This window comes from Ascaphus truei, chromosome 4 (genome assembly GCF_040206685.1).
Source record: "Ascaphus truei isolate aAscTru1 chromosome 4, aAscTru1.hap1, whole genome shotgun sequence".
NCBI classification, from domain to species: Eukaryota; Metazoa; Chordata; class Amphibia; order Anura; family Ascaphidae; genus Ascaphus; species Ascaphus truei.
The window spans coordinates 405,002,498-405,028,612 of NC_134486.1; the positions used below are offsets into that span (position 1 = coordinate 405,002,498).

Below are 26,115 nucleotides of genomic sequence, written 5' to 3' on the forward strand. Positions count from 1 at the left end.
CCATTGATTGTGTGGATTTGCTTAATCTTAAAACCCAGACGGGGGAGGCCACGCACAGAGAGGCCACCGGACCCACTCGAGTTGAGAGTTCAATAAAAAACGTTGGTTCAGTGGAGGAACGGCTCTGCCGGCCTCTCTGGCAGCAAAGGGTTAAGCAGATGGGTGAATATGACACTTCCCAGCGTGTGTTGTGACACGCTTCAAACGGCTTCTTTCTATATTTCTTGTTGCATTTCTAAACATTTAAAAAGGTTTAATCACGTCGACTAGTTTCTGTATTAACAAATTAAAGGTGCAGCCCCGCCCAAAAGCAACTTACTGAACACATGTCAGAGCAGTCAATTACAAGTACTGCTGGCTAAATTATGCTAAGAAACTACGGTCTTGTATACCATCTTTTGTTTTTTCTTTTAAGGATTGCCACAGCAACAGGGAGACTCAATGGTGTTCTATTCACTCTCCCGCAGTCTCGTCCGCGCACTGCTTATTTGGTTTTCCCTGCCAAGTGAGGGCAGCGACATCAAGAGACTGGAATGAATGCTTCACCGGATCCCCTCCGCCATCTTGTTCCCGCTCAGGCAGCACGTATGAACACAACCTGTTTCTGTTCCCCGAGAGGGGATCACAGCCTGAAAAAGGCACAGCGTGGCCTGCTCGTTATCTGTGGTACAGGACACAGCGCAGTCCACGAGCCCAGGGGCACAGAGAGAAGAGGCTGAAAAGTGTAAAAAAGCAGCACCAAGGAAAATATGCAGGAGAGCGTTTATCCAGTTGGATCACTGCAAAATGGAGCACATGGGTTGGGATTTTTGTTAACCCCTTTGATGCTAGATTGCAAGGTGTTAGCGCCACATAGGTGTTTTTTTTAAAACTTTTTTTATGGTTAAGGAAACCTATAATTATATTGTAAAATTCTGCAGGAACCCCAATCCTCTCTAATAGCGCGTCTGAGATCAGATGCATTGTAAGGAACCCCAACCCTCTCTAATAGCGCGTCTGAGATCAGATACATTGTAAGGAACCCCAACCCTCTCTAATGAGAATACACAGGCGCTCCTCAAATTAAAACGAAGCAGCCAATGTGGACCTAACCTGCTGCAATCAAAGTTCCTATGACTTGGTGCACCAGCCATTCCTATACCGCTTGCTTCCCTAATCAACTCTATCCTGTCTGCAGGCCATATCCCTAAGACCTGGAAAACTGCCAGTGTTGTCCCAATCTTCAAAAGTGGGGTAAAAAACACTGTCTCAAACTACAGGCCAATCTCTTTTCTCCCAATACAATCCAAAGTCATGGAAAATGTGTTCAGTCCCAATTAAGCGATTACTATACCAAGACAAATTTCCCTAGCCAATTCCAATCTGGCTTTCGCCCAAACCCTCCATGGTAACTACCCTACTAAAAGTTTGCAATGAGATCCAGTGTGGAATGGAACTGGGACAACTCACTGGTGCAGTATTCCTAGATTTTGCAAAGGCTTTTGATACTGTTGATCATGTTATCTTGCTTAACAAACTCCAGTGCTCTGGAATAGGGAAGCATGCTTTAAACTGATTTCATTCCTACTCATCAGGTAGATCCCAACACGTGTCTATCACAGGCTCTAACTCCAACCCCATGGATATTACCTGAGGTGTCTATCAAGGCTCTGTTCTGGGGCCCCTATTCTTCTCAGTGTTCATCAATGATCTTCCTACAGCTTGTAAGGGAGCTTCAATACACATATATGCAGATGACACAATGTTATATGCATACAGCCATAGCCTCTCCGACCTTGAACATGTACTTTTCAATCTGATTTTTTGAGACTTGAAAAGTGGATTTCCCAAAACAAACTGTTTTTAAACACTAACAAGGCTGTAGCATTGGTATTTGGGACCAAGGCTACATTTCTAAAGCTACCAATGATGGAGCTTCTGATCAGTACCAACTCTAACACCATCCTAGCCACTGCCACTAGTTTTAAATATATGGGCATATGGTTTGACTCCCATTTAACATTTGGGATGCACATTGATAACCTGTTACCCGAAACCTATGCCAAACTAGGTGTACTTTATAGGAACAAATCCTCCCTAAGCCTGCTGGTCAGAAAGCGTATCGCACAGGAGATGCTAATACCAATTCTAGACTATGGGGACATAGTATACGGCTCGCCACCCCAAACTCACATTAGCAAACTAGACACCCTCTACAATTCAATATGCCGCTTTGCGCTCCAATGCAACTACAACACACATCACTGCGAAATGATCAAAGAACTAGATTGGTCATCACTTGAGTCTAGGCGCAAAGTTCATCTCTCCTCTCTTGCATTCAAATACTTCTTGGGCAAGCTACCCGTCTACCTGAACAAGTTCATCACCCCTACCACATATCAGATCTGACTCCAAGGGACTTTTCATGGTCCCAAGGTTCAACAAAGTATCTGGCTGCTCCGCCTTCTCTTACCGTGCACCCCAAAACTGGAACAATCTACCTGAGACTCTCAAAACCGCCACCAGTCTAAGTTCTTTCAAAACTAAAGCTGTCTCACATTTTAATGTTGTCTGTAACTGTTACATACGCCAACCCTCTATAATAGCGTGTCTGAAATCAGATAAATTGTACGGAACCCCAACCTTCTCTAATAGCGCTTCTGTGATCAGATGCATTGTACGGAACCCCAACCCTCTCTAATATCGTGTCTGAGATCAGATGCATTGTAAGGAACCCCAACCCTCTCTAATAGCAGGGGGTCTCCAGAGCTGAACCCCACTAGTTTCAGCTCCGGGTACCACCTGCTTCCAGAAATACTTACCACTGTTGGGGGTGCTTGTAGCCGCTCCGGCTGAGCTTGCAGGGTTTTAGAGTTCCTACGTCACATTGGGCCAAAAGAAAGCCGCACCACATGACGTCACCGCTTCCTATTGGCCCGCAGGGTTCAGGATCTTTGAATGTCTGCCATAATGGGAGTAGAGCAGCTTACCGGCACCCCCTACGGTGGTATCCCTGGGAGCAGGGGGGCCCCGGAGCGGAAATGAATGGGGTTCAGCTCCGGAGACCCCCTGCTTCAATCCAATATTAAAAAAATAAGGGGGGAAAAAAAACACTGTTTTGGATTGCCTCTAAGTTAAAACAACTAGATCTCACAGTAGGAAATAAGTCTGACCACCCATTGTCAAAGCTCTTAGGAACATAGGCTAATACTTTAGGAAATTACTGGGTTCAAAAAGTGGATCTACCAGTTTCGCGTTTCAGGCGCATGCCCACAACCCATTCAGCTATGAATTAAGCCTGGCACTGCTGCTGGGCATCTTGCTAATCCCTCAGTGAAGAAGATAGAAGAACAAGCACGCAGAGACGATGCTGGCATCGTACCCACCAACCAGTGAGAGAGGCACCCAAAATGCACCCGTTTTAATTCATTCCATCAATGTTTCGGCCTTCCTCTCCTTGTGGAGTTCACCGGTCAGACCTCATTGGCAAAGGTATGAGGCCATATTCATTCTGAACCCTTTCAGTCTACATCTGCGTCGCCTTAGTGCTGCCCCATCCAAGTGAATGGGACAGAAGGGGACACGTTGAACAGCATCGCTTACTAAAAAAATGGCCTTCCAAGTCCTGCAGCACAATCCTGAAACACCTCCAGTTGTATATAACACACGTCTGGTCCCGTCCTGGGTTTTAACTCATCCCACGGAGATGTGTCATTGTTTCCATATTTAAAAGGCAAATATAACAAAAACCATGCACAGGGAAAAAAAAATACAAAAATTAGAAGGCAAGGGCCAGGGTTGTGGCCAGCTGCAGTCCTCAAGGGCCACCAACGGGTCAGTATTTAAGGATATCCCTGCTTCAGCACAGGTGGCTCAGAGACTCAGTCAAAGCCACCTGTGCTGAAAAAGGGATGGATTGAGCCAACTGTGCTGAAGCAGGATATCATGAAACCCTGATCTGTTGGTGGCCCTTGAGGACTGGAGTTGGCCACTCCCGGTTTAACCCATTCAACATTGGTGCCATTAGTTTGTTTTGTCCCTTTTTGGGAACTGCCCCGGTAAAGGAAAATTGCGCCCAAAATAGAAAAAAAACAAAACCATCATCATTTAATCCTGCGAGGCGATGATGTGTTTCATACATCTAGAAAGACCGAAATACCGATTAACCAAAACAGCAGCGTTTAATCACATGAAGTAATGGACGCCAAGGTTTCGCCGGCGTACGCCCATGTTCATTGTTCTGCATCTCTCTGCTGTACAACTGTCCCCTCCAGTAAGATAATTACTATTAGAGAGGAGAGCCCAATGGTACCAGCAGTAGCGGATGTTTGATAAGAGTGTGACTTAACCCTATATAAGTGCCAGGAACGTCAGGCACGTGATGGTTTCCTAGGGGGTTATCGGGCTAACCAGAAAATGGAACTAGAATCCCTTTGGGCCTGTTTTTATTTAAACAGGCCCAAGAAGCCTGCAGTAGAGTGTTCCCACAGCAACCCCTGATGTGTAATCTCTATTGCCCAACATCACCAGGCAGCACATGTATAGTACGGATAATCCCAATGGCAGCAATGTGTGACACTGGGCGCGTGACTCATTTTCGGTGCCTGATGCACAGGGAGGTAGACTTTAGGCTGCAGCGCAGTAGTTCTGGCTCTCAGTTACTGTGCATGGTAATACCGCTTATTCCTTTGATTCTGTGGTTTTCCATGTAAGAGCGAAGCAACATAATCGCCACAGCCTGGTTGCGAATCACAGGGCAAGAACACATGTGTACATGTACATGTCAACCTATGTGCACCGGTCCAGCACAGGCCGGATCAGGACAGCCCCGCAGCTGCTGCAGAACCTATTCTGAAGCAGAGGCCCGAAGTCCCGCCCTTCTTATAACACACCTCTACAACGAAGCATATAGGCAGCTCCGCTGGCTGATACCATATATCTCATATGCACGGACCTTAACCCCTCGCAGACACTTACCCACTGTCCCCCCCCTGTATGTTTTCCCTACTTACCACTTAGATTGTAAGCTCTTCTGGCTGGGACTCCTTTTCCTAATGTTTTGTCTGAAGCGCTTATTCCCACTGTGTGTTATATTATTGTCACGTGTATTGTAAACTGCTCTGTACCAGGATGGCGCTATATAAGTATAGATATACATACACACATACGCCCTGCATGTATATGTATATAGACACCCAGACACACATGCACATATACAGAGACACACACACAGCCAGACACGCACACATACAGAGACACACACACACAAACCGATACACACCCACCCACACACACATACAGAGACACACACATACAAACCGATACACACCCACCCACACAGACACACAGACACGCACACATATGAGACACCCACACAAACCTATACACACCCACCCACACAGACACACAGACATACAGAGACACACAGACAGATACACACACCCACACACGTACACACGTACACACGTACACACACGCACACACACACACACACACACACACACACACCCCCACCCAGACACGCACACATACAGAGACACCCCACACAAACCGATACACACCCACCCACACAGACACCGAGACAGACACGCACACATACAGACACACACAGACAGATACACACCCACAGACACCCACACAAACCGATACACACAGCCACAGACACACACAGCCACAGACACACACAAATACAGACACACACCCATACAGACACACACACATACAGACACACACCAACAGACACCCACACAAACCGATACACACAGCCACAGACACACACAATACAGACACACACAAATACAGACACACACCCATACAGACACACACCCATGCAAACACACACCCATGCAAACACACACCCATACAGACACACACCCATGCAAACACACACCCATACAGACACACAAATCCACAAGTTTATTACATATGAAAAGCCAAAGCAGCAGGAAGCAGGAGGCACCAAAAGAAATGCGCTCCAGCTTTAACCAGACAAGTTAAAAATGGCCAAGTCTTCTTGATATATGAATTCCTCGGGAAGCCATTTATCACCGGCCCGGTTTACCTCCGCAGCAGGGTCCCTCAAGCCGAAAGCCATGTCATTCCGCTTTTGACTGATTAATTAGCAAATCAGAGGCCATTTTTCACAGCGAGGCAGTGCGGTTTACTCCAGCTAATGCCGGGTCTCCAGGGGGGACACAGAGCCAACACGGCTCTTTTATCCCAAGGAAGCGACAGAACCCAACCAAAGGAAGATCAATCAGGAGAGGTCCCCTCCCGGAGCTCTGCCCTGGGGAGCAAACAGGCACGGTCTTAACCTCTTCACTGCCAGAGGGGACGGCAACGCCTTGCAATGCAGTGCGCTGCGGTCCCCTCTCACAACTAAAGGGTTAAACAAAGTACAGGAGGGAAGAATATTTCAGAGAAAGGAGCGCTAGAACAGGGGGCAGGCTCCGACACTCCCAGGGGGGCCGGCTCCGACACTCCCAGGGGGGCCGGCTCTGACACTCCCAGGGGGGCCGGCTCCGACACTCCCAGGGGGGCCGGCTCTGACACTCCCAGGGGGGCCGGCTCTGACACTCCCAGGGGGGCCGGCTCCGACACTCCCAGGGGGGCAGGCTCCGACACTCCCAGGGGGGCAGGCTCCGACACTCCCAGGGGGGCAGGCTCCGACACTCCCAGGGGGGCCGGCTCCGACGCTCCCAGGGGGGGCAGGCTCCGACACTCCCAGGGGGGCAGGCTCCGACACTCCCAGGGGGGCAGGCTCCGACACTCCCCGGGGGGGCAGGCTCCGACACTCCCCGGGGGGCAGGCTCCGACACTCCCAGGGGGGCAGGCTCCGACACTCCCAGGGGGGCAGGCTCCGACACTCCCAGGGGGGCCGGCTCCGACGCTCCCAGGGGGGGCAGGCTCCGACACTCCCAGGGGGGCAGGCTCCGACACTCCCAGGGGGGCAGGCTCCGACACTCCCCGGGGGGGCAGGCTCCGACACTCCCAGGGGGGCAGGCTCCGACACTCCCAGGGGGGCAGGCTCCGACACTCCCAGGGGGGCAGGCTCCGACACTCCCAGGGGGGCAGACTCTGACACTCCCAGGGGGGCCGGCTCCGACGCTCCCAGGGGGGGCAGGCTCCGACACTCCCAGGGGGGCAGGCTCCGACACTCCCAGGGGGGCAGGCTCCGACACTCCCTGGGGGGGCAGGCTCCGACACTCCCAGGGGGGCAGGCTCCGACACTCCCAGGGGGGCAGGCTCCGACACTACCATGGGGGGCAGGCTCCGACACTCCCAGGGGGTCAGGCTCCGACACTCCAAGGGGGGCCGGCTCCGACACTCCCGGGGGGCAGGCTCTGACACTCCTGGGGGGCAGGCTCCGACACTCCCAAGGGGGCAGGCTCTGACACTCCCGGGGGGCAGGCTCTGACACTCCCAGGGGGGGCAGGCACTGACACTCCTGGGGGGCAGGCTCCGACACTCCCAGGTGGGGCAGGCACTGACACTCCCGGGGGGCAGGCTCTGACACTCCCAGGGGGCAGGCTCTGACACTCCCAGGGGGGGGCAGGCACTGACACTCCTGGGGGGCAGGCTCCGACACTCCCAGGGGGGGCAGGCACTGACACTCCTGGGGGGCAGGCTCTGACACTCCCGGGGGGCAGGCTCCGACACTCCCAGGGGGGCAGGCTCCGACACTCCTGGGGGCAGGCTCTGACACTCCTAGGGGCAGGCACTGAAACGCTCGGGGGGCAGGCTCTGAGACGCCCGGGGGGCAGGCTCTGACACGCCCGGGGGGCAGGCTCTGAGACGCCCGGGGACAGGCTCCGAAACGCACGGGGACAGGCTCTGAAACGCACGGGGGGCTGGCTCTGATACGCACGGGGGGCAGGCTCTGAAACTCCCGGGGGCAGGCTCTGAAACGCACGGGGGGCTGGCTCTGATACGCACGGGGGGCAGGCTCTGAAACTCCCGGGGGCAGGCTCTGAAACGCACGGGGGGCAGGCTCTGAAACTCCGGGGGGCAGGCTCTGAAACGCATGGGGGGCAGGCTCTGAAACGCATGGGGGGCAGGCTCTGAAACGCACGGGGGGCAGGCTCTGAAACGCACGGGGGCAGGCTCTGAAACGCACGGGGGCAGGCTCTGAAACGCACGGGGGCAGGCTTTTTCCCCTTATTGCAGACCAAGCAATATCTGACGTGTTTTTTTTTTTTTAAATAAATAAATCCGTTCTGTAGTCTAGAGAAAATACTTGTAGCATTTTTTTTAAACAACTCCAAATTCATTTTTTATGTATTATAATGTAACAAGCCTTTTTTGTTTCTATAGCAACCATTACAAAGTCACAGATATGGATGCAATACTTCTCTGCAGCCATTTAGTGAACCCCCGAGCAAAATCTTCACCGATCGATCACAGAAGAACGGATCGATCGGCAACTTAGCTAATTATTTTATCATTGTGTGGATTGTGTTGGTGCACATATTAAAGGGGGAAAATAAAAATGGCAGCTTGGAATGCACAGGGGCCGGGACACGAACATAGGGGTCCTCAAACTCAGTCCTCAAGGGCCACCATTTTTAGGGTATCCCTGCTCCAGCAGAGGTGGCTCAATCAGTGGCTGAGTCACTGATTGAGCCACCTGTGCTGAAGCTGGCACTGATTGAGCCACCTGTGCTGAAGCGGGGATATCCTTACAACCTGACCTGCTGGAGGCCCCTTGAGGACTGCGTTTGAGCCCCCCCATACCCCGTGATGTCTCAGCTGACACCATGGCCTTTTCTCGCTCGCTTACCAGCGGAGATGGCGTACTGCGGAGCGCGGAACCGCAAACATGGCACGCAGGGATATGGAAGACTCCTCTCATCAGTGACGCCGCAATCATGTGACCGCGATGAGCCAGAGAGGTCAAGGCCCCTCCAGCAACCAAAGGGTTAGTGGTTACTGCCTTTGCGATGGGGTGAAGAATTGTTGTGACCAAGTTACTATTTCTGATCCCCCCCCCTGATATGTAGGTAATTAAAGTTTGGGATTGCACAACCTTACATACAAGATCAGACGGCTCCCAGCTCCCTGGGTCATACCGGTGTGACTCCCAAATCTTTCCCCCCGTGATAAGGCTGCAGCAGGAAGCCCAGCTGGACGCAGGAAGGAAATGCCAAGCTTAAAAAAACCCAAATAAAATAGGAATAAGAAAAATATTGTGAGCGGGGAGGAAGGCTTCCAGGAAGTGCAAGCAGATCGCAAACCATATACAGTGTGTTCCTGGCCTCCTGCTTGGGGTACACAGCTATATACAGTGTGTTCCTGGCCTCCTGCTTGGGGTACACAGCTATATACAGTGTGTTCCTGGCCTCCTGCTTGGGGTACACACTATATACAGTGTGTTCCTGTCCCTCCTGCTTGGGGTACACAGCTATATACAGTGTGTTCCTGGCCTCCTGCTTGGGGTACACAGCTATATACAGTGTGTTCCTGGCCTCCTGCTTGGGGTACACAGCTATATACAGTGTGTTCCTGGCCTCCTGCTTGGGGTACACAGCTATATACAGTGTGTCCGTCCTGCTTGGGGTACACAGCTATATACAGTGTGTTCCTGGCCTCCTGCTTGGGGTACACAGCTATATACAGTGTGTCCATCCTGCTTGGGGTACACAGCTATATACAGTGTGTTCCTGGCCTCCTGCTTGGAGTACACAGCTATATACAGTGTGTCCGTCCTGCTTGGGGTACACAGCTATATACAGTGTGTTCCTGGCCTCCGGCTTGGGGTACACAGCTATATACAGTGTGTCCCTCCTGCTTGGGGTACACAGCTATATACAGTGTGTCCGTCCTGCTTGGGGTACACAGCTATATACAGTGTGTCCGTCCTGCTTGGGGTACACAGCTATATACAGTGTGTTCCTGGCCTCCTGCTTGGGGTACAGAGCTATATACAGTGTGTCCGTCCTGCTTGGGGTACACAGCTATATACAGTGTGTCCCTCCTGCTTGGGGTACACAGCTATATACAGTCTGTTCCTCTCCCTCCTGCTTGGGGTACACAGCTATATACAGTGTGTTCCTGGCCTCCTGCTTGGGGTACACAGCTATATACAGTGTGTTCCTGGCCTCCTGCTTGGGGTACACAGCTATATACAGTGTGTTCCTCTCCCTCCTGCTTGGGGTACACAGCTATATACAGTGTGTTCCTGGCCTCCTGCTTGGGGTACACAGCTATATACAGTGTGTTCCTGGCCTCCTGCTTGGGGTACACAGCTATATACAGATACCCCCCCATAGGTCCCAGATAGATCCCCTGAGCCCCAGTAGATACAGTATTGTAAACATTGCATACTGTAGGGAAAGGCCTCAGATAGGGACCCTTCCCCAGTAGTAAGAGTGAGAGATATGCTGCAGGACATTGCCTGAAGGAGAAGTGCGGCCTGCTGCACAGGATCATACCAAGAACAGCCGAACAGGTGACAGCAGCACAGGTAGTTTCAGTACCCAGGGGGTACAAGGGATCTATACAAATGAGCATACAGTTATATTTCCATTTGCTATATATATATAGCAAATGGAAATATAACTGTATGCTCATTTGCATGTCTAAGGCAGGTCTGCAACCTCGCCTTTCACCATTATCACCCGGCACATAGCACTTCCACTGCAGCAAGGGATTCTGGGGAATGACATGCAAATGAGCACACAGTGACACTTTTTGCTTCAAAACACACATACATACATACACGCACACACATACATAATCCAGTGAACGGTCTGACAAGTTACAATATGGGGGAAAGGGGAGGGGGAATTAATCCATGATACTTTTCAGAATGGGGAGTATTTGTGAAATCAATCATTCTCTTTACCCCACGGTGTCCTTATCAGAGAGACGATAAACATACTATTTCTTGAATCTTAGAAATATTCAAATCAGCCAAACGTGTCCTTATTTGTAGTCATTGCAATTAAAAGACATTATTTTTTGGATCATGCGATTTTCTCCTCTGAAACGGCTTCTAATCACACACACCGGCATTAGACGTCCTAATACCCCAGCTTGGAGCCTCGGGGAGATGATCGTATGTATGACACACAGAAGACGCCCTTATCCAAAACAAACACAGCAGTGACCGAGTGCTTGGGGAACTCAAGAAACACACTCAGAACGGATCAGGAGCTCCCGATGTGCATTCACCCCACCAGAGGAAGTCACACATTAGGTCCGAAGTGACTCAAACGTGTGGTCACATATTAATCACCACGGGAGGGGGGTGCAGGCGTGAAACGGTGACCTGCAGGAGCATGAGGAAAGGGGGGTGACTTTTTGGAAGTGAGCAACAAAGAGATGACTTGGCTACGGGAACTATTTGAAAGCAGTATCGCCGGCACGCTCCCAGCAACCTCCACTGCGCAGGTAGATTCACGCACCATCCCCATGGCGGCCACTTTAACCTGTTGGGTTTCCCCCAAGACGCCGGCACTAGGTCATGGGGTCGGGCACACCGGGGGCCTCAAGCTGTAGTGGCTACCTCAGGAGCGGCCAACTCCAGTCCGCAAGAAGCCACCAACAGGTCAGGTGGTAGGGATATCCCTGCTTCAGCACAGGTAGCTCAATCAGTCCCAGCTCCAGCACAGGTGGCTCGACCAGTCCCAGCTTCAGCACAGGTGGCTCAATCAGTCTCAGCCAAAAACTGAGCCACTGATTGAGTCACCTGTGCTGAAGCAGGGATATCCTTACAACCCGGCCTGCTGGTGGCCTTTGCGTGCTGGAGCTGGCCGCCCCTAACCTCACGCCCAGGGAGTATTGTTTTATTCAGCTTTGATCGCCCCCTGCGTTCCAGGACGCGGTCTGAAGTGAAGGGAAATGGAAGACGACGACTCGTATTCTGTTTCCGGAATAAGGGGCGGCGGGGTCACATGACCGCTTTCAGGGTGGCCCCCTGCGGCACTCAAAGGGTTAATATAAAGCCTTGGTGTAGAAGACCCACAATACTGTATTTCATAAAGAGATGTATTAAATAAAAATACCCCTTGTGAGCACATTCGCACGTCTCAGACTGCAAGCCTGTCCTTCCCCATTATCTCTTAGCAAACAGCTTCCCCTGCAGCCGGGGAGTCTGGGAAATAACATGCACATGAGCACACAGTGTCACTTTTTGCCAATTTTAACATAGACCCCTATGAGCTTCTGCCGGCCGTATTACACAGCTGTCCCTGCACAGTCTGGGTTACAGCAGCGCAGAGCCGGTAACCGTACAGATGCATGCAATATCTATACAATAGAAACACTGCTGTGAAGCTCTGGTCATTTGAAAATTGGATCAAATACAGAAGAATTTACAATGTATCTGATCTCAGACGCGCTATTAGAGATGGTTGGGGTTCCTTACAATGCATCTGATCTCAGACACGCTATACAGAGGGGGTTGGGGTTCCTTACAATGCATCTGATCCCAGACGCGCTATTAGAGAGGGTTGGGGTTCCTAACAATGCATCTGATCACAGATGCGCTATTAGAGAGGGTTGGGGTTCCTTACAATGCATCTGATCACAGACACGCTATTAGAGAGGGTTGGGGTTCCTTACAATGCATCTGATCACAGACACGCTATTAGAGAGGGTTGGGGTTCTTACAATGCACCTGATCTCAGGCTCTGCACTTCTGTAACCCAGACTGTGCTGAAAGCTGTGTAAAGCAGCAGGCATAAGCTCATAGGGGTCCCATGTTAAACTGGTTAAAAAAAATTGAAGCAAAAGGTGACACATAATTCAAGGGAACTATTTGAAAGTATTCCCACTTTTGGCATCCAAGTTTTAAAAGTGAAAAATCAACGGCGGATAAGTTTCTAAGTCCTGACTTTTGGCGACCAAGTTCTGAGGAGAGAACGTAGTGGACGTGGCTGGGATTGCAAGCCGTTTTTAGTTCCAGGAGTTTGGTACTAACACCCGGTCAAGAAAGAGTCCAAGTTCTCAAAAGATAAGGGAGCGGTGGCGTGTGGAACTGCACTCCGATTTGGGAACCAGAGGATTTCGAGCTAAGTCCCGGTCAGGGTAAAACTCTTATTTAGAGTTCCCTGCACCTAGAACAGTCTAGTTTTCTACCCCAGACACCCAGTAAGTGTGTTTTTCAACTGTATTTTGTGTTCCATTGTGTGTATGCCTATTTCTGTGAATATATTTACAATTTTATTTCATTATCTTGTTTTGCTCAATGAATGATCCTGGTAAAGGTGTATGTACTGTACAATTAACCTGGTCTCCCGTGACATCTGCTCAATACTTGCGATCAATCCAATTGTCTCCCACAAATCCGTAGCTGCTTCCAAATTAAGAGCTAGAGAGGCAGCCCGGGCTATTGTGTGCAAATGAAGGGTGGGAATAAGACACGGAGGCCAGAGGCCTTCCATGAATCAAAAACATTACATGTGGGCACTTTAGAAGCTCAGAGAAATCATTTATTTTATACACACACACACACATACACACACACACACACACACACACACCATATCAGCTACGGATGTTTATCTGTGTGACGAAGGGAGGCTTCATCATTATTATGCACAAAGAACAAAACTAAGAACAATTTACACTGGTGCATTGGGGGACTGGAAATCTATTTTGTCACCAAAAGACATTACATAAACATGGTAAAAACCGTCCAAAGCAATTGTTTAGCATGGAAGGTTAAGAATTTTTTTTTAAATATACACAAAATGACTTGCACTTCTCTGGGTTTTTTTGTGTGTGCAATAAGAGGGCGATCAGCTCTTCTTAAAGCATCATTTTCAACTAGTATTTTTATTCCCCTATTTTATTTTTATCAGGATGGGGAGCAGGAAGTCATAGTGCATCAGCAGGCCATCAGTAGGGCATTTCAGCTCCTAGGACCCCTGGTCCCCGAGATACTTACTGGTAAAAACGCCGCTTCCAAATGTGGGGGGTGTCTGGGAAGCCCCGGGATCAGAGGGGGTGCCTGGGAAGCCCCGGGATCAGAGGGGGTGCCTGGGAAGCCCCGGGATCAGAGGGGGGTGCCTGGGAAGCCCCGGGATCAGGGGGGGTGTCTGGGAAGCCCCGGAATCAGAGGGGGGTGTCTGGGAAGCCCCGGGATCAGAGGGGGGTGCCAGGGAAGCCCCGGGATCACAGGGGGTGCCTGGGAAGGCCCGGGATCAGAGGGGGGTGTCTGGGAAGCCCCGGGATCATTGGGGGTGTCTGGGAAGCCCCGGGATCAGAGGGGGGGTCTGGGAAGCCCCAGGATCAGAGGGGGGTGTCTGGGAAGCCACGGGATCAGAGGGTGTCTGGGAAGCCCCGGGATCAGAGGGGGGAGTCTGGGAAGCCCCGGGATCAGGGGGGGGGGGTGTCTGGGAAGCCCCGGGATCAGAGGGGGTGTCTGGGAAGCCCCGGGATCAGAGGGGGTGTCTGGGAAGCCCAGGGATCATTGGGGGTGTCTGGGAAGCCCCGGGATCAGAGGGGGTGTCTGGGAAGCCCAGGGATCATTGGGGGTTCTGGGAAGCCCCGGAATTAGGGGGGGGGGTCTGGGAAGCCCCGGGATCAGAGGGGGGTGTCTGGGAAGCCCCAGGATCAGGGGGAAGGGTGTCTGGGAAGCACTGGGATCAGAGTGGGGTGTCTGGGAAGCCCCGGGATCAGGGGGGGTGCCTGGGAATCCCCGGGATCATTGGGGGTGTCTGGGAAGCCCCGGGATCAGAGGGGGGGTCTGGGAAGCCCCAGGATCAGAGGGGGGTGTCTGGGAAGCCACGGGATCAGAGGGTGTCTGGGAAGCCCCGGGATCAGGGGGGGGGGGTGTCTGGGAAGCCCCGGGATCAGAGGGGGTGTCTGGGAAGCCCCGGGATCAGAGGGGGTGTCTGGGAAGCCCAGGGATCATTGGGGGTGTCTGGGAAGCCCCGGAATTAGGGGGGGGGGGGGTCTGGGAAGCCCCGGGATCAGAGGGGAGTGTCTGGGAAGCCCCAGGATCAGGGGGAAGGGTGTCTGGGAAGCACTGGGATCAGAGTGGGGTGTCTGGGAAGCCCCGGGATCAGGGGGGGTGCCTGGGAAGCCCCGGGATCATTGGGGGTGTCTGGGAAGCCCCGGGATCAGAGGGGGGGTCTGGGAAGCCCCAGGATCAGAGGGAGGTGTCCGGGAAGCCACGGGATCAGAGGAGGGTGTCTGGGAAGCAACGGGATCAGAGGGGGGGTGTCTGGGAAGCCCCGGGATCAGAGGAGGGAGTCTGGGAAGCCCCGGGATCAGGGGGGGGGGGGTGTCTGGGAAGCCCCGGGATCAGGGGGTGGGGGGGGGGTGTCTGGGAAGCCCCAGGATCAGAGGGGGGTGTCTGGGAAGCCCCGGGATAAGGGGGGGGGGTGTCTGGGAAGCCCCGGGATCAGGGGGGGGGGGTGTCTGGGAAGCCCCGGGATCAGGGGGGGGGGGGTCTGGGAAGCCCCGGGATCAGGGGGGGGGGGGTGTCTGGAAAGCCCCGGGATCAGGGGGGGTGTCTGGGAAGCCCCGGGATCAGAGGGGGGTGTCTGGGAAGCCCCGGGATCATTGGGGGTGTCTGGGAAGCCCCGGGATCAGAGGGATGAATGGCTGCTTTTAAGCTATTAAACATGTCACAGACATAAGGTCACTCTCATCCTAGGAGGCAGTACTGCCACTTTAAACTGAGACTTTAGTCTAAAAAATATATCAATATACGTACATTTCTCGCTCATTTAAAGAAAGCACGACTTACTGGGTTCCATTTTATTTTTATTTTAAAGCATTTTTTTAAAATGAAAACGAAAATTATAACGGGATAAAAAAAATAAGTAAAAGCAGAGCAGAAAGTGGCTGTATTGGCACTTTGGTGATGTCATTTAAATTACAGGACGTTCTAGGTGCCAGACGACAGTGTCGTGTCACATGACTTCCAACTCTTCCTAGACTACCGGAATACACACCCTGAGGCGATGCTGGTGATGCATCGTCTCTGGAGAAACCCTCGTATTAAAATTACAACCCTCTCAAACCCTTCCTCCCTCGGCTGCTGCACGGCGCCCGTGACGCGCAGTGTCTTCAGCGGCCTGGCCAGAAGTGACGCAGCCGAGGTGACAGCGCACGGAAGACACCGGGAACTCCATTACTTGGTAACATTTAACTGGGAAGAAAGTGCAAACCGTGCGCCCAACAAACAGATGTCGCAGACGGTATCCCTGCGCCGCTTAAACGTCCCGCCGCACGTGGGCCGACAGGAAGCCGCGAGGGATGACATCACGGCTTCCTACCGGCCAGCAGGACGAGGGACATTTAAAGCCGCCATTTCGATAGCCCAGACTAAGGACGAGCTTATTGTAGCGAAAGTTGTCATTCGCTTTCCGGCGAGCAGGTCTTTGATTGGTTCAGAGGCTGTCACGTGTGGCGACAACCTCTGAAAAATCATATTTGACCGGCTTCCAAATTTTTGGTCGCTCCGTCGCGTCGCTTACTATAAACACTTGCGACGGCGACAATGCATGTGTTTTGGAGTGACGTCGCCGTCACAAGGCACTATAAGCGCAGCCTAATCCTGTCTGGGTTGCTACCGGCTCCCCCTTCCAAGCAATGTATCTCGGGAAGCGGGGGGTCCTCAGAGCTGGAATTAATGCGGCTCCGCTCCGGAGACCCCCCGCTGCAAACCGATTAAACACAATCCTGTCTTCAAAGTGCTGCCGTGCTTACAAACTAATAAAAAGATTTAAATGTAGTTATTGGTGTCGGTCACCCACTTTGCGTCCGGCAGGGACCAACGGAACAGTCATTATTATTCCCAAACGCTGATCTATTGTAACCGGGACAAACATCGCGTGCAATCAGCGGTATATCGGCAGTATGGTGCATCGGTGTAAGAAATATCATTTTAACGGTGAAGCGCCAAGACCGCAGCCCCTTGCGGAACATGAGGGTACCCCCCTTACGCGAAGCATAACCTGTAATCCTCCCAGAGAGGGGGCACACGGAGATTAAGAGGAGTGCAGCAGCAACATATTTCAAGGAGCATTCAAATCGGACCCCCCCCCCCCTTTATAAATCAGTATAATGCAGGGGGTCACCGGAGAAGAAGCACATTCAATGTAAGCACCAGAGACACCTCCGCCCCAAGATACTTCCACCCGGAGGTGCTGCCGTGCGCCACCATTATTAAATCTCCCGCGGCACCACAGGAAGCCGACAGGTGATGCTGCGCCTTCCTATTGACACCCGTGACGCGCGAGACAAACCACCATTTTATTTAACCAGCCAGCTATGCGTTAGTGGCAGCCCCTACAGGCGTCTCTCTCCGGGGTCCCCGGCGTGGAAATGAATGCGGTTCAACTCGAAAGACCTCCTGCTTTATATAAAGTGGTTAACCTTTATAGTGGTACAGCGCTAACCTTTATAGTGGTACAGCGCTAACCTTTATAGCGGTACAGCGCTAACCTTTAGTGGTACAGCGCTAACCTTTATAGCGGTACAGCGCTAACCTTTATAGTGGTACAGCGCTAACCTTTATAGCGGTACAGCGCTAACCTTTATAGTGGTACAGCGCTAACCTTTATAGCGGTACAGCGCTAACCTTTATAGTGGTACAGCGCTAACCTTTATAGCGGTACAGCGCTAACCTTTATAGTGGTACAGCGCTAACCTTTATAGCGGTACAGCGCTAACCTTTATAACGGTACAGCGCTAACCTTTATAGTGGTACAGCACTAACCTTTATAGCGGTACAGCGCTAACCTTTATAGTGGTACAGCGCTAACCTTTATAGTGGTACAGCGCTAACCTTTATAGTGATACAGCGCTAACCTTTATAGTGGTACAGCGCTAACCTTTATAGTGGTTCAGCCCCTTCGCTCTGCTCTGCAACACGGAGAAAATACATAACCGGGTACTGCACGTCTCTGGCAGAAGCATTGAAAACATAATCCTTTACCTCTGGGGTCGCCTTCCTGACCTTCTCGCGTTTCCCAAAAATGCAAGCGAGGTCGGTTTCACTGCGGGACGACAGGTCCTTTCCTGGAGAAGAAAGAAGAAGCAATGCATGTCATTTACAGGTCAAAGCAAGGCCCGCCGCAGACAGCACCGACTGACCCGCGCCTGGCACTCGCACGCAGAACATCTGCACAGTTTGCTTCGCTATTCTGAATTATTGCGTCATTTCTATTCTTTTAGATGGCGCCCTTAAATAACCCAAACCAGTCCAGCACGTATGGATCAAATCCCAAAAAATTGTAAAGAGGCCAAAAAGAAACGCAGCGCCAACTACGTGAAAAACAATCACGAGGTGACCCCAATAAAAAAAAGATTTATTATAGTCGCATGGACCAAGAGATAAAAAAAAGGCACCACTTACGCGTTTCATGCTAAAGTGCTTTTAGCGTGAAACGCGTAGGTGGTGTTTTTTTTTTTTTTAAATATCTTGGTCCATGAGACTATAATAAATATTTTTTTTCATTGGGGTCACCTCGTGATTGTTTTCCGCGCGGTTGCACTCCGTTTTTTTACCTCTTCACCCTGGATAGTCATTGCTTCGGATCAGCACACCTAAGACTGGCTTGGACTTCATAAAGGACAAAAGGTTCGAGAAGAAAAGGTACCGACTTTGTGCATTTATTATTTTACTGTCTTGCACAACGCCGCCTTACAAACGGTGAAAGGGTTGCCATACTTGTGCGTACTGGGCTTGTCTCACTAGGCATTTTTATTCCCCCCGGTTTTATTGCTAATCATATATCCTGCGTAAATACTATATAAGCCTATTAACACGTTATTAAGCAGTCCGGAATACATACACACATTAAATACTGATTTTTATGCATGTGAGCACTTCACAGCTTGAGAACCACTCAATCCTGTGTTTCTACACAAAATAAATGCATTGCATCAGAACAGCTAAGGGGTCCCCCTCACCCGCCCCCCAATCGCCCAGTTCTGGAATCAAACAATGAAACCAATCTATTGCTGTAAGTTTGCGTTTCCGCACGCGCTCTCCGTGTGTAATTCCTTTCTATCCGTCATCGGATCTTGCGGAACGAAACACGCCAACCGTAAGCAACACCAGTTATCCGTGAGGACGCACCGTACGGTGGGGTGAGCACGCTGAAATATGAAGCGAAATGTGGCGAGATTAAAGGCACCCCGCAATCTAGTACAATAGAGAAACAAAAAGCATTGCGGGGCCCAAAGTAATGGCAGCCACGGGACGACAGACGTCGCGAGACTGATGAACAAAGAAAAGTCAGGAGTGCCGGGGGGCAGGGTCCGCTCACCACTGCGCACTCGCCCGACATGCCAAAGTGATTACATTTTACACCCCCCTTGTTAAAACATTAACGCTTGCGCCATTACAGCATCCAGTGGCGTCGCCATGGACTAGTTTTAAGTGCGCACACGCCGTCTTCAGAGGGCTTTTTACACGTAGGATTTCTAGTCATGTGACCGGTCAAAGCAGAAATACTACGCCTCCCCTCCCGCCTTTTTTTGCTTATTTGTACATGTAAAGCGTGGAACAATGTATAAGGTAGAGGAACGCGTTCGTTTCCGCGCTCCGCGGCGCACGCTCGCCTGCAGCAGGAGACATTTCCTGTCCTGCAGGCAGAGGCGACAGGGAGGCGTGCCGGGGGGCGCGGCCGTGACGTCACAGAGCTGGTTCGCCTGCATTGGGCAAAACGCTCACGTGACCCCGGCTGTCGCACGGGAAATACACACCGGTTTGTAGCGCGAAGCGCCGGTCTCCCCGTAGCGCACGTGCACTATACACAACTGCATTGTAGTCCTAGTGTTTGTTTCGCACCGCATCCTGCACTATGGACGTAGCCTTATTCTACCTTCTTACATAAGCTGGCAATTGTTTGGTGCGCCTGTTATAAATCTGACAAAATCCTGAGTGTGTGCCTAACATAATGGCCGCCATTCAGTTTTAATCAATCCTTCAGCCAGTGTAACTCAGCAGCTACAATCTATCCTGATATTACTAAGGTAACATTATCTATCACTACAGTTTAAAGCTCAAACGGCTGGGAATATTGGCAAGAAATGATCACAAACAGGAAAGTGTAGCAGACTCCTTGCACTGCTGGGGAGGTGCTAAATCCTGCTATAGAGATCAGAGGATGCTTTAAATCGGGTTTAAAATGGCATTAAGAGTTGAATAAAAAATAAAATATTCAAAAGAAAACAGTCACTATTATATAATACTACAGAACGCATTTATTTAACAAAACATTGTTTATTTTTTATTTGAAAGATTTCACGTTTGGCTGCTTTAAATGGTTACATATGAAACATAGGTACAGAACCGAAACAATTATAAGACAGGTGTGCGCAAACTTTCCCCGCTGGGCCCCCCTGCCTGCTCTCCCCCCTCCTTACCTTGTCTTCAGCGTCAAATGACGCCATTGGGGTCACGTGACCCCACAAGGTCATTTGACGCCTCGTTGCCATAGTGACGCTTCACTGAAGACAAGGTGAGTGAGTTACAAGAGGCCTCATGTGGTCCCTTGGCCTTTCATTTAAACGCCTTGGGGAAGAGCGCGGGGCCTCTGCCACCGCCGCGCCCCCCCCCTGGAAAATCTTGCGCACCCCTGACATAAGATATGCCAGGGCCGGTCCTAGCGGGGCCCAAGGCAGCACGCTGGGCGGGAGAGCCTCATGTGGAAAACGTTAAGGGGACTTACCTCCAAGAGTGGCCCGCCATTGGCAGAATCATGTGACGTCGGTAACCATGGCAAGACGATGCTACAGGTGGCGGGAGCTGCTCCGGAGAAGGTAAGACCCCCTCCACCCCTCACAAAGAACCCCCCACCCAAAAAAACATGCACCTCTTTCACCTCGGGCTCCCCGCGCTCACTTCTCCAGTCGGATCCTGGCGCCGACAGGAAGAAGCGCGGGGTCTTGTCCTAATGTCGGCCCTGGGTCCATAAAGCCCAATAGATCTAGTCGTGTCTGAAAGCTATTAGTGCCATTTGCCGTCATCACCGCCAGTGGCAACGAATTTCAGAGGCCGAAGTAGCGCGGACAGAAAAAAAGGGCTTCCTTTTATGTGACATATAGTATAGGGCAGACGTGGGTCAGTCTCCCGGGGTCTTTGTAGTATGCGAGATCCTGAGGAACAGTTCCCTACATCGTCTCTCTGCACCTTTTAAGATTTTGCTCAATTTCGAAATCAAAAACATTTTTAAACCCAAGAATTGGGTTTGAAAATCATTAAAAAAAAAAAAAACAACATCATCTAAAACGTACCAGACACACAACATTAACACAACATTAACACAACATTAACACGAGCAAGAAGATTTTGGTAGCAACACATTATTAGGAAACATTGGCTTTTCTCACCTGTTGGAAGCACGTATAGAACGCAAGAAAAGGAGAACAGAGAAGAGGAGAAGGAGGGGTAATGGATTCTGATTCTATCCCGCTATCAAAGGAGGCTGGGAAATACCCCAATACCCTTCCTCCCCACCCCCCTCTTATACAGATCATCCAAGGGCACATCCTGAAATAGAACCCACACATGCTCAGATCTAGAACGCTCTAGACCAGGGGTGGCCAACTGCAATCCTCAAGGACCACAACTGATCAGGTTGCTCTATCCAGTGTTACATCTATGCAAACCTCCTATGCTGGTCAATATGACAGCCCCGAGACTAAGGCTGCGTCCATACAGCCTTCGCCCGTGCGCGTCCGTGACGCCACCAGCATGAAGTGGGTGCATTTTCCGGACATGATAGAGGCGTCGTCGGGGTGGGTGTTTAGGGGCGGCTGTGACGTCACCGAGCTGGTTCGCCCTCATTGGCCGAACCGATCACGTGACCTGCCCGCCACGCCGAGGAATCAGTTTCAACTGATTCCGCGTGCAATGCGCGCCCCCTTCCTGCTGTTGAGCCAACGCGGTCTATGGGTGCAATCAATCCCTTAAGGCAATGTGACCGCGCTTCGCTGTCTGCGGCAGCATAGACGAGCCCTAATGTACGAAAAGCGTCAAACATTCAATTACAATATAGTGACCAGGCCTTTTTATTTCTGAAGAAGAAAGCGGATTGCGGCTGTAAGCAAATGGCGAAAGTCGGCGAGTTGGTGAAGGATTGCCGGATTTTCCCAACGGCTCTAATTACTTTTGGGTACACACAACACAAAATCAGACAGGAAGGTGACAGTGACAGACACAACAAACACAAATCCAGACACTGTACCCAGCGGGAAGGGAGAAGGGAAAGGGACATGTAGAATATTTTTTTTAAATCACATTGTAAAAAAAATTAATTGAGAATGTTGAGGGTTCACCCCGTTTTTAATGTTATTAAATGGGGGGGGTCTTTAAAGATGGCGTTCACCGCCAAGATTTTTCCAGTGCGGTTTTATACAGTCACGGAACCCACGTGGCTATGTTATTGGGAGATGCGTCAGGATCTTTCCCGGGGGAACATGTGTCGCTAGTTAGATATGTCCTGAGATTGCCATGGTACGGGGGACAGGCCTGCCGCACAATGCTTTTCGGAAATTGAAACTGTTATACAATTTAATTACACGTTCCCTGTTCTGCGTCGATGCGCTCGACCTGAAGAGGCGACGCGAAAAAGCTCTAGTTCAACTACATGTCTAAAGACCAAAAACGTGGGTCCGCTTAAAGGTATCATAACCCAGGCGATAAACAAATATAGTGCGCTCAGAATTACAATGTGAAGTGCTAACAAAAATATCTAATACAGAGGGTATTAAAACAAATCGAAAAAAGAGGCAGGCAACTCATATAATATAAAGTGGTTGCAGGAACGTCCCCTGTGTGCGAGAGTCCCCTGTGTGCGAGAGTCCCCTGTGTGCGAGAGTCCCCTGTGTGCGAGAGTCCCCTGTGTGCGAGAGCCCCCTGTGTGCGAGAGCCCCCTGTGTGCGAGAGCCCCCTGTGTGCGAGAGTCCCCTGTGTGCGAGAGCCCCCTGTGTGCGAGAGTCCCCTGTGTGCGAGAGTCCCCTGTGTGCGAGAGCCCCCTGTGTGCGAGAGTCCCCTGTGTGCGAGAGTCCCCTGTGTGCGAGAGTCCCGTGTGCGAGAGTCCCCTGTGTGCGAGAGTCCCCTGTGTGCGAGAGTCCCCTGTGTGCGAGAGTCCCCTGTGTGCGAGAGTCCCCTGTGTGCGAGAGTCCCCTGTGTGCGAGAGTCCCGTGTGCGAGAGTCACTGCGGATCAGGTAGAACTAAGAAATGGAAACGTACAACATGAACATTCAATACAGGCGGTATGGTGAAAGAACAGTCACCGAACCCCGAGATAGCCAGGCCCCCCGCGCGCTTCCCGAAGGCACTTAAATTAAGTGCCGGGAAAGTGGCGAAGGCCTCTGTAAACCTTACTATCCGTGGTTCAGCCGGCATCTGGAGACGCGTCGCCATGGCAACGCGGCGTCACATGACGCCGTGGGGTCATGTGACGTCGCGTTGCTATGGCAGCGTGACGTCATGACGCCCAGACGCCGGGAACCATGGTAGGGAGGGGGGCGCAAGGAGAGGAGGACAGCCGGCAGGGGGGCGCAGGGGAAAAAGTTTGCGCTCCCCTGACCTACCCCATATCGTCGCCATTAGCCCAACCGGGTATCCGTGCGAGGGTCTGGCTACCTTGGCGGTTTTTACACCCCTCCGCCTTTGTTGAATGTTCATGCTGCACGTGCTTATATTACCTCTTTTTACTCACTAAATGATTTTTGATCAGAGTTTGCGCTTTTCTTCTTCTTCCATCATAACCCAGATATACAAACGCACATTATTACTACTCTGTCCAGCCTCACAATCACCCAGCGTAGGGCAGCGGCACGTGAAGAGAGCCGCTTATAAGTAGCACTATGTGCCACGTAACATATGTATGTATGTACATCTTTACTTACACAGCACCCACACCTGTACTTCCCAAGCAGCGAGACAATGCAGTACAGGGAATTATAGTACAGTATAGTACAACAAGCCAGATCACACAGCAGGAAAGGCAATCCCTGCCCCGCAGAGCTTACAATCTTTACATCTGCTCTTCACCCCCTTCGGGGGATGTATGTATGTCTTTATCATACAGCGCCATTAATGTACATAGCGCCTCACAGCAGTAATACACGTGGTAATCATATAAATAAATAATATAAATAACACATAAAGGGGAGAAGCGCTTCACACATAAAAGTAACATTTAGGAAAAGGAGTCCCTGCCCCGAAGAGCTTACAATCTAATACGAGGGGTGACCTTGAAATATAAAGCGATGCGGAGTAGACTGACATGTTCAGCTTGTCTGTAGCGTTTCTTCCGAGACGAGAGCGGGATGCAGAACTGGATTCCCCCCGTTAGAATAAAATCATCACACCATCTCCTCCCTGAGCTCACACGGCTCCTCGTACGCACCATCTCCTCCCTGAGCTCACACGGCTCCTCGTACGCACCATCTCCTCCCTGAGCTCACACTGCTCCTCGTACGCACCATCTCCTCCCTGAGCTCACACTGCTCCTCGTACGCACCATCTCCTCCCTGAGCTCACACGGCTCCTCGTACGCACCATCTCCTCCCTGAGCTCACACTGCTCCTCGTACGCACCATCTCCTCCCTGAGCTCACACGGCTCCTCGTATGCACCATCTCCTCCCTGAGCTCACACTGCTCCTCGTACGCACCATCTCCTCCCTGAGCTCACACGGCTCCTCGTACGCACCATCTCCTCCCTGAGCTCACACTGCTCCTCGTACGCACCATCCCCTCCCTGAGCTCACACTGCTCCTCGTACGCACCATCTCCTCCCTGTGCTCACACTGCTCCTCGTACGCACCATCCCCTCCCTGAGCTCACACTGCTCCTCGTACGCACCATCTCCTCCCTGAGCTCACACTGCTCCCCGTACGCACCATCTCCTCCCTGAGCTCACACTGCTCCTCGTACGCACCATCCCCTCCCTGAGCTCACACTGCTCCTCGTACGCACCATCTCCTCCCTGAGCTCACACTGCTCCTCGTACGCACCATCTCCTCCCTGAGCTCACACTGCTCCTCGTACGCACCATCTCCTCCCTGAGCTCACACTGCTCCTCGTACGCACCATCTCCTCCCTGAGCTCACACGGCTCCTCGTACGCACCATCTCCTCCCTGAGCTCACACGGCTCCTCGTACGCACCATCTCCTCCCTGAGCTCACACTGCTCCTCGTACGCACCATCCCCTCCCTGAGCTCACACTGCTCCCCGTACGCACCATCTCCTCCCTGAGCTCACACTGCTCCTCGTACGCACCATCTCCTCCCTGAGCTCACACTGCTCCTCGTACGCACCATCTCCTCCCTGAGCTCACACTGCTCCTCGTACGCACCATCCCCTCCCTGAGCTCACACTGCTCCTCGTACGCACCATCTCCTCCCTGAGCTCACACTGCTCCTCGTACGCACCATCTCCTCCCTGAGCTCACACTGCTCCTCGTACGCACCATCCCCTCCCTGAGCTCACACTGCTCCTTGTACGCACCATCTCCTCCCTGAGCTCACACTGCTCCTCGTACGCACCATCTCCTCCCTGAGCTCACACGGCTCCTCGTACGCACCATCTCCTCCCTGAGCTCACACGGCTCCTCGTACGCACCATCTCCTCCCTGAGCTCACACTGCTCCTCGTACGCACCATCCCCTCCCTGAGCTCACACGGCTCCTCGTACGCACCATCTCCTCCCTGAGCTCACACTGCTCCTCGTACGCATCATCTCCTCCCTGAGCTCACACTGCTCCTCGTACGCACCATCTCCTCCCTGAGCTCACACTGCTCCTCGTATGCACCATCTTCTCCCTGAGCTCACACTGCTCCCCGTACGCACCACCTCCTCCCTGAGCTCACACTGCTCCTCGTACGCACCACCTCCTCCCTGAGCTCACACTGCTCCTCGTACGCACCACCTCCTCCCTGAGCTCACACTGCTCCTCGTACGCACCATCTCCTCCCTGAGCTCACACGGCTCCTCGTACGCACCATCTCCTCCCTGAGCTCACACTGCTCCTCGTACGCAGCATCACCTCCCTGAGCTCACACTGCTCCTCGTACGCACCGTCTCCTCCCTGAGCTCACACTGCTCCTCGTACGCACCGTCTCCTCCCTGAGCTCACATTGCTCCTCGTACGCACCGTCTCCTCCCTGAGCTCACACTGCTCCTCGTACGCACCATCTCCTCCCTGAGCTCAC

General features: G+C 52.0%; 1 protein-coding gene across 2 annotated transcripts in view; it reads right to left on the reverse strand.

Annotated features, from left to right (window-relative positions):
• Positions 1-26,115, reverse strand: part of PINX1 (PIN2 (TERF1) interacting telomerase inhibitor 1) — a 123,562-nt gene that overhangs the window by 50,154 nt on the left and 47,293 nt on the right. For both annotated transcript variants that reach the window (XM_075598698.1, XM_075598697.1), the window contains one exon: positions 17,876-17,958. In XM_075598698.1, coding sequence (XP_075454813.1) covers positions 17,876-17,958 — 83 coding nt within the window. The remainder of the gene's footprint in view (positions 1-17,875; positions 17,959-26,115) is intronic.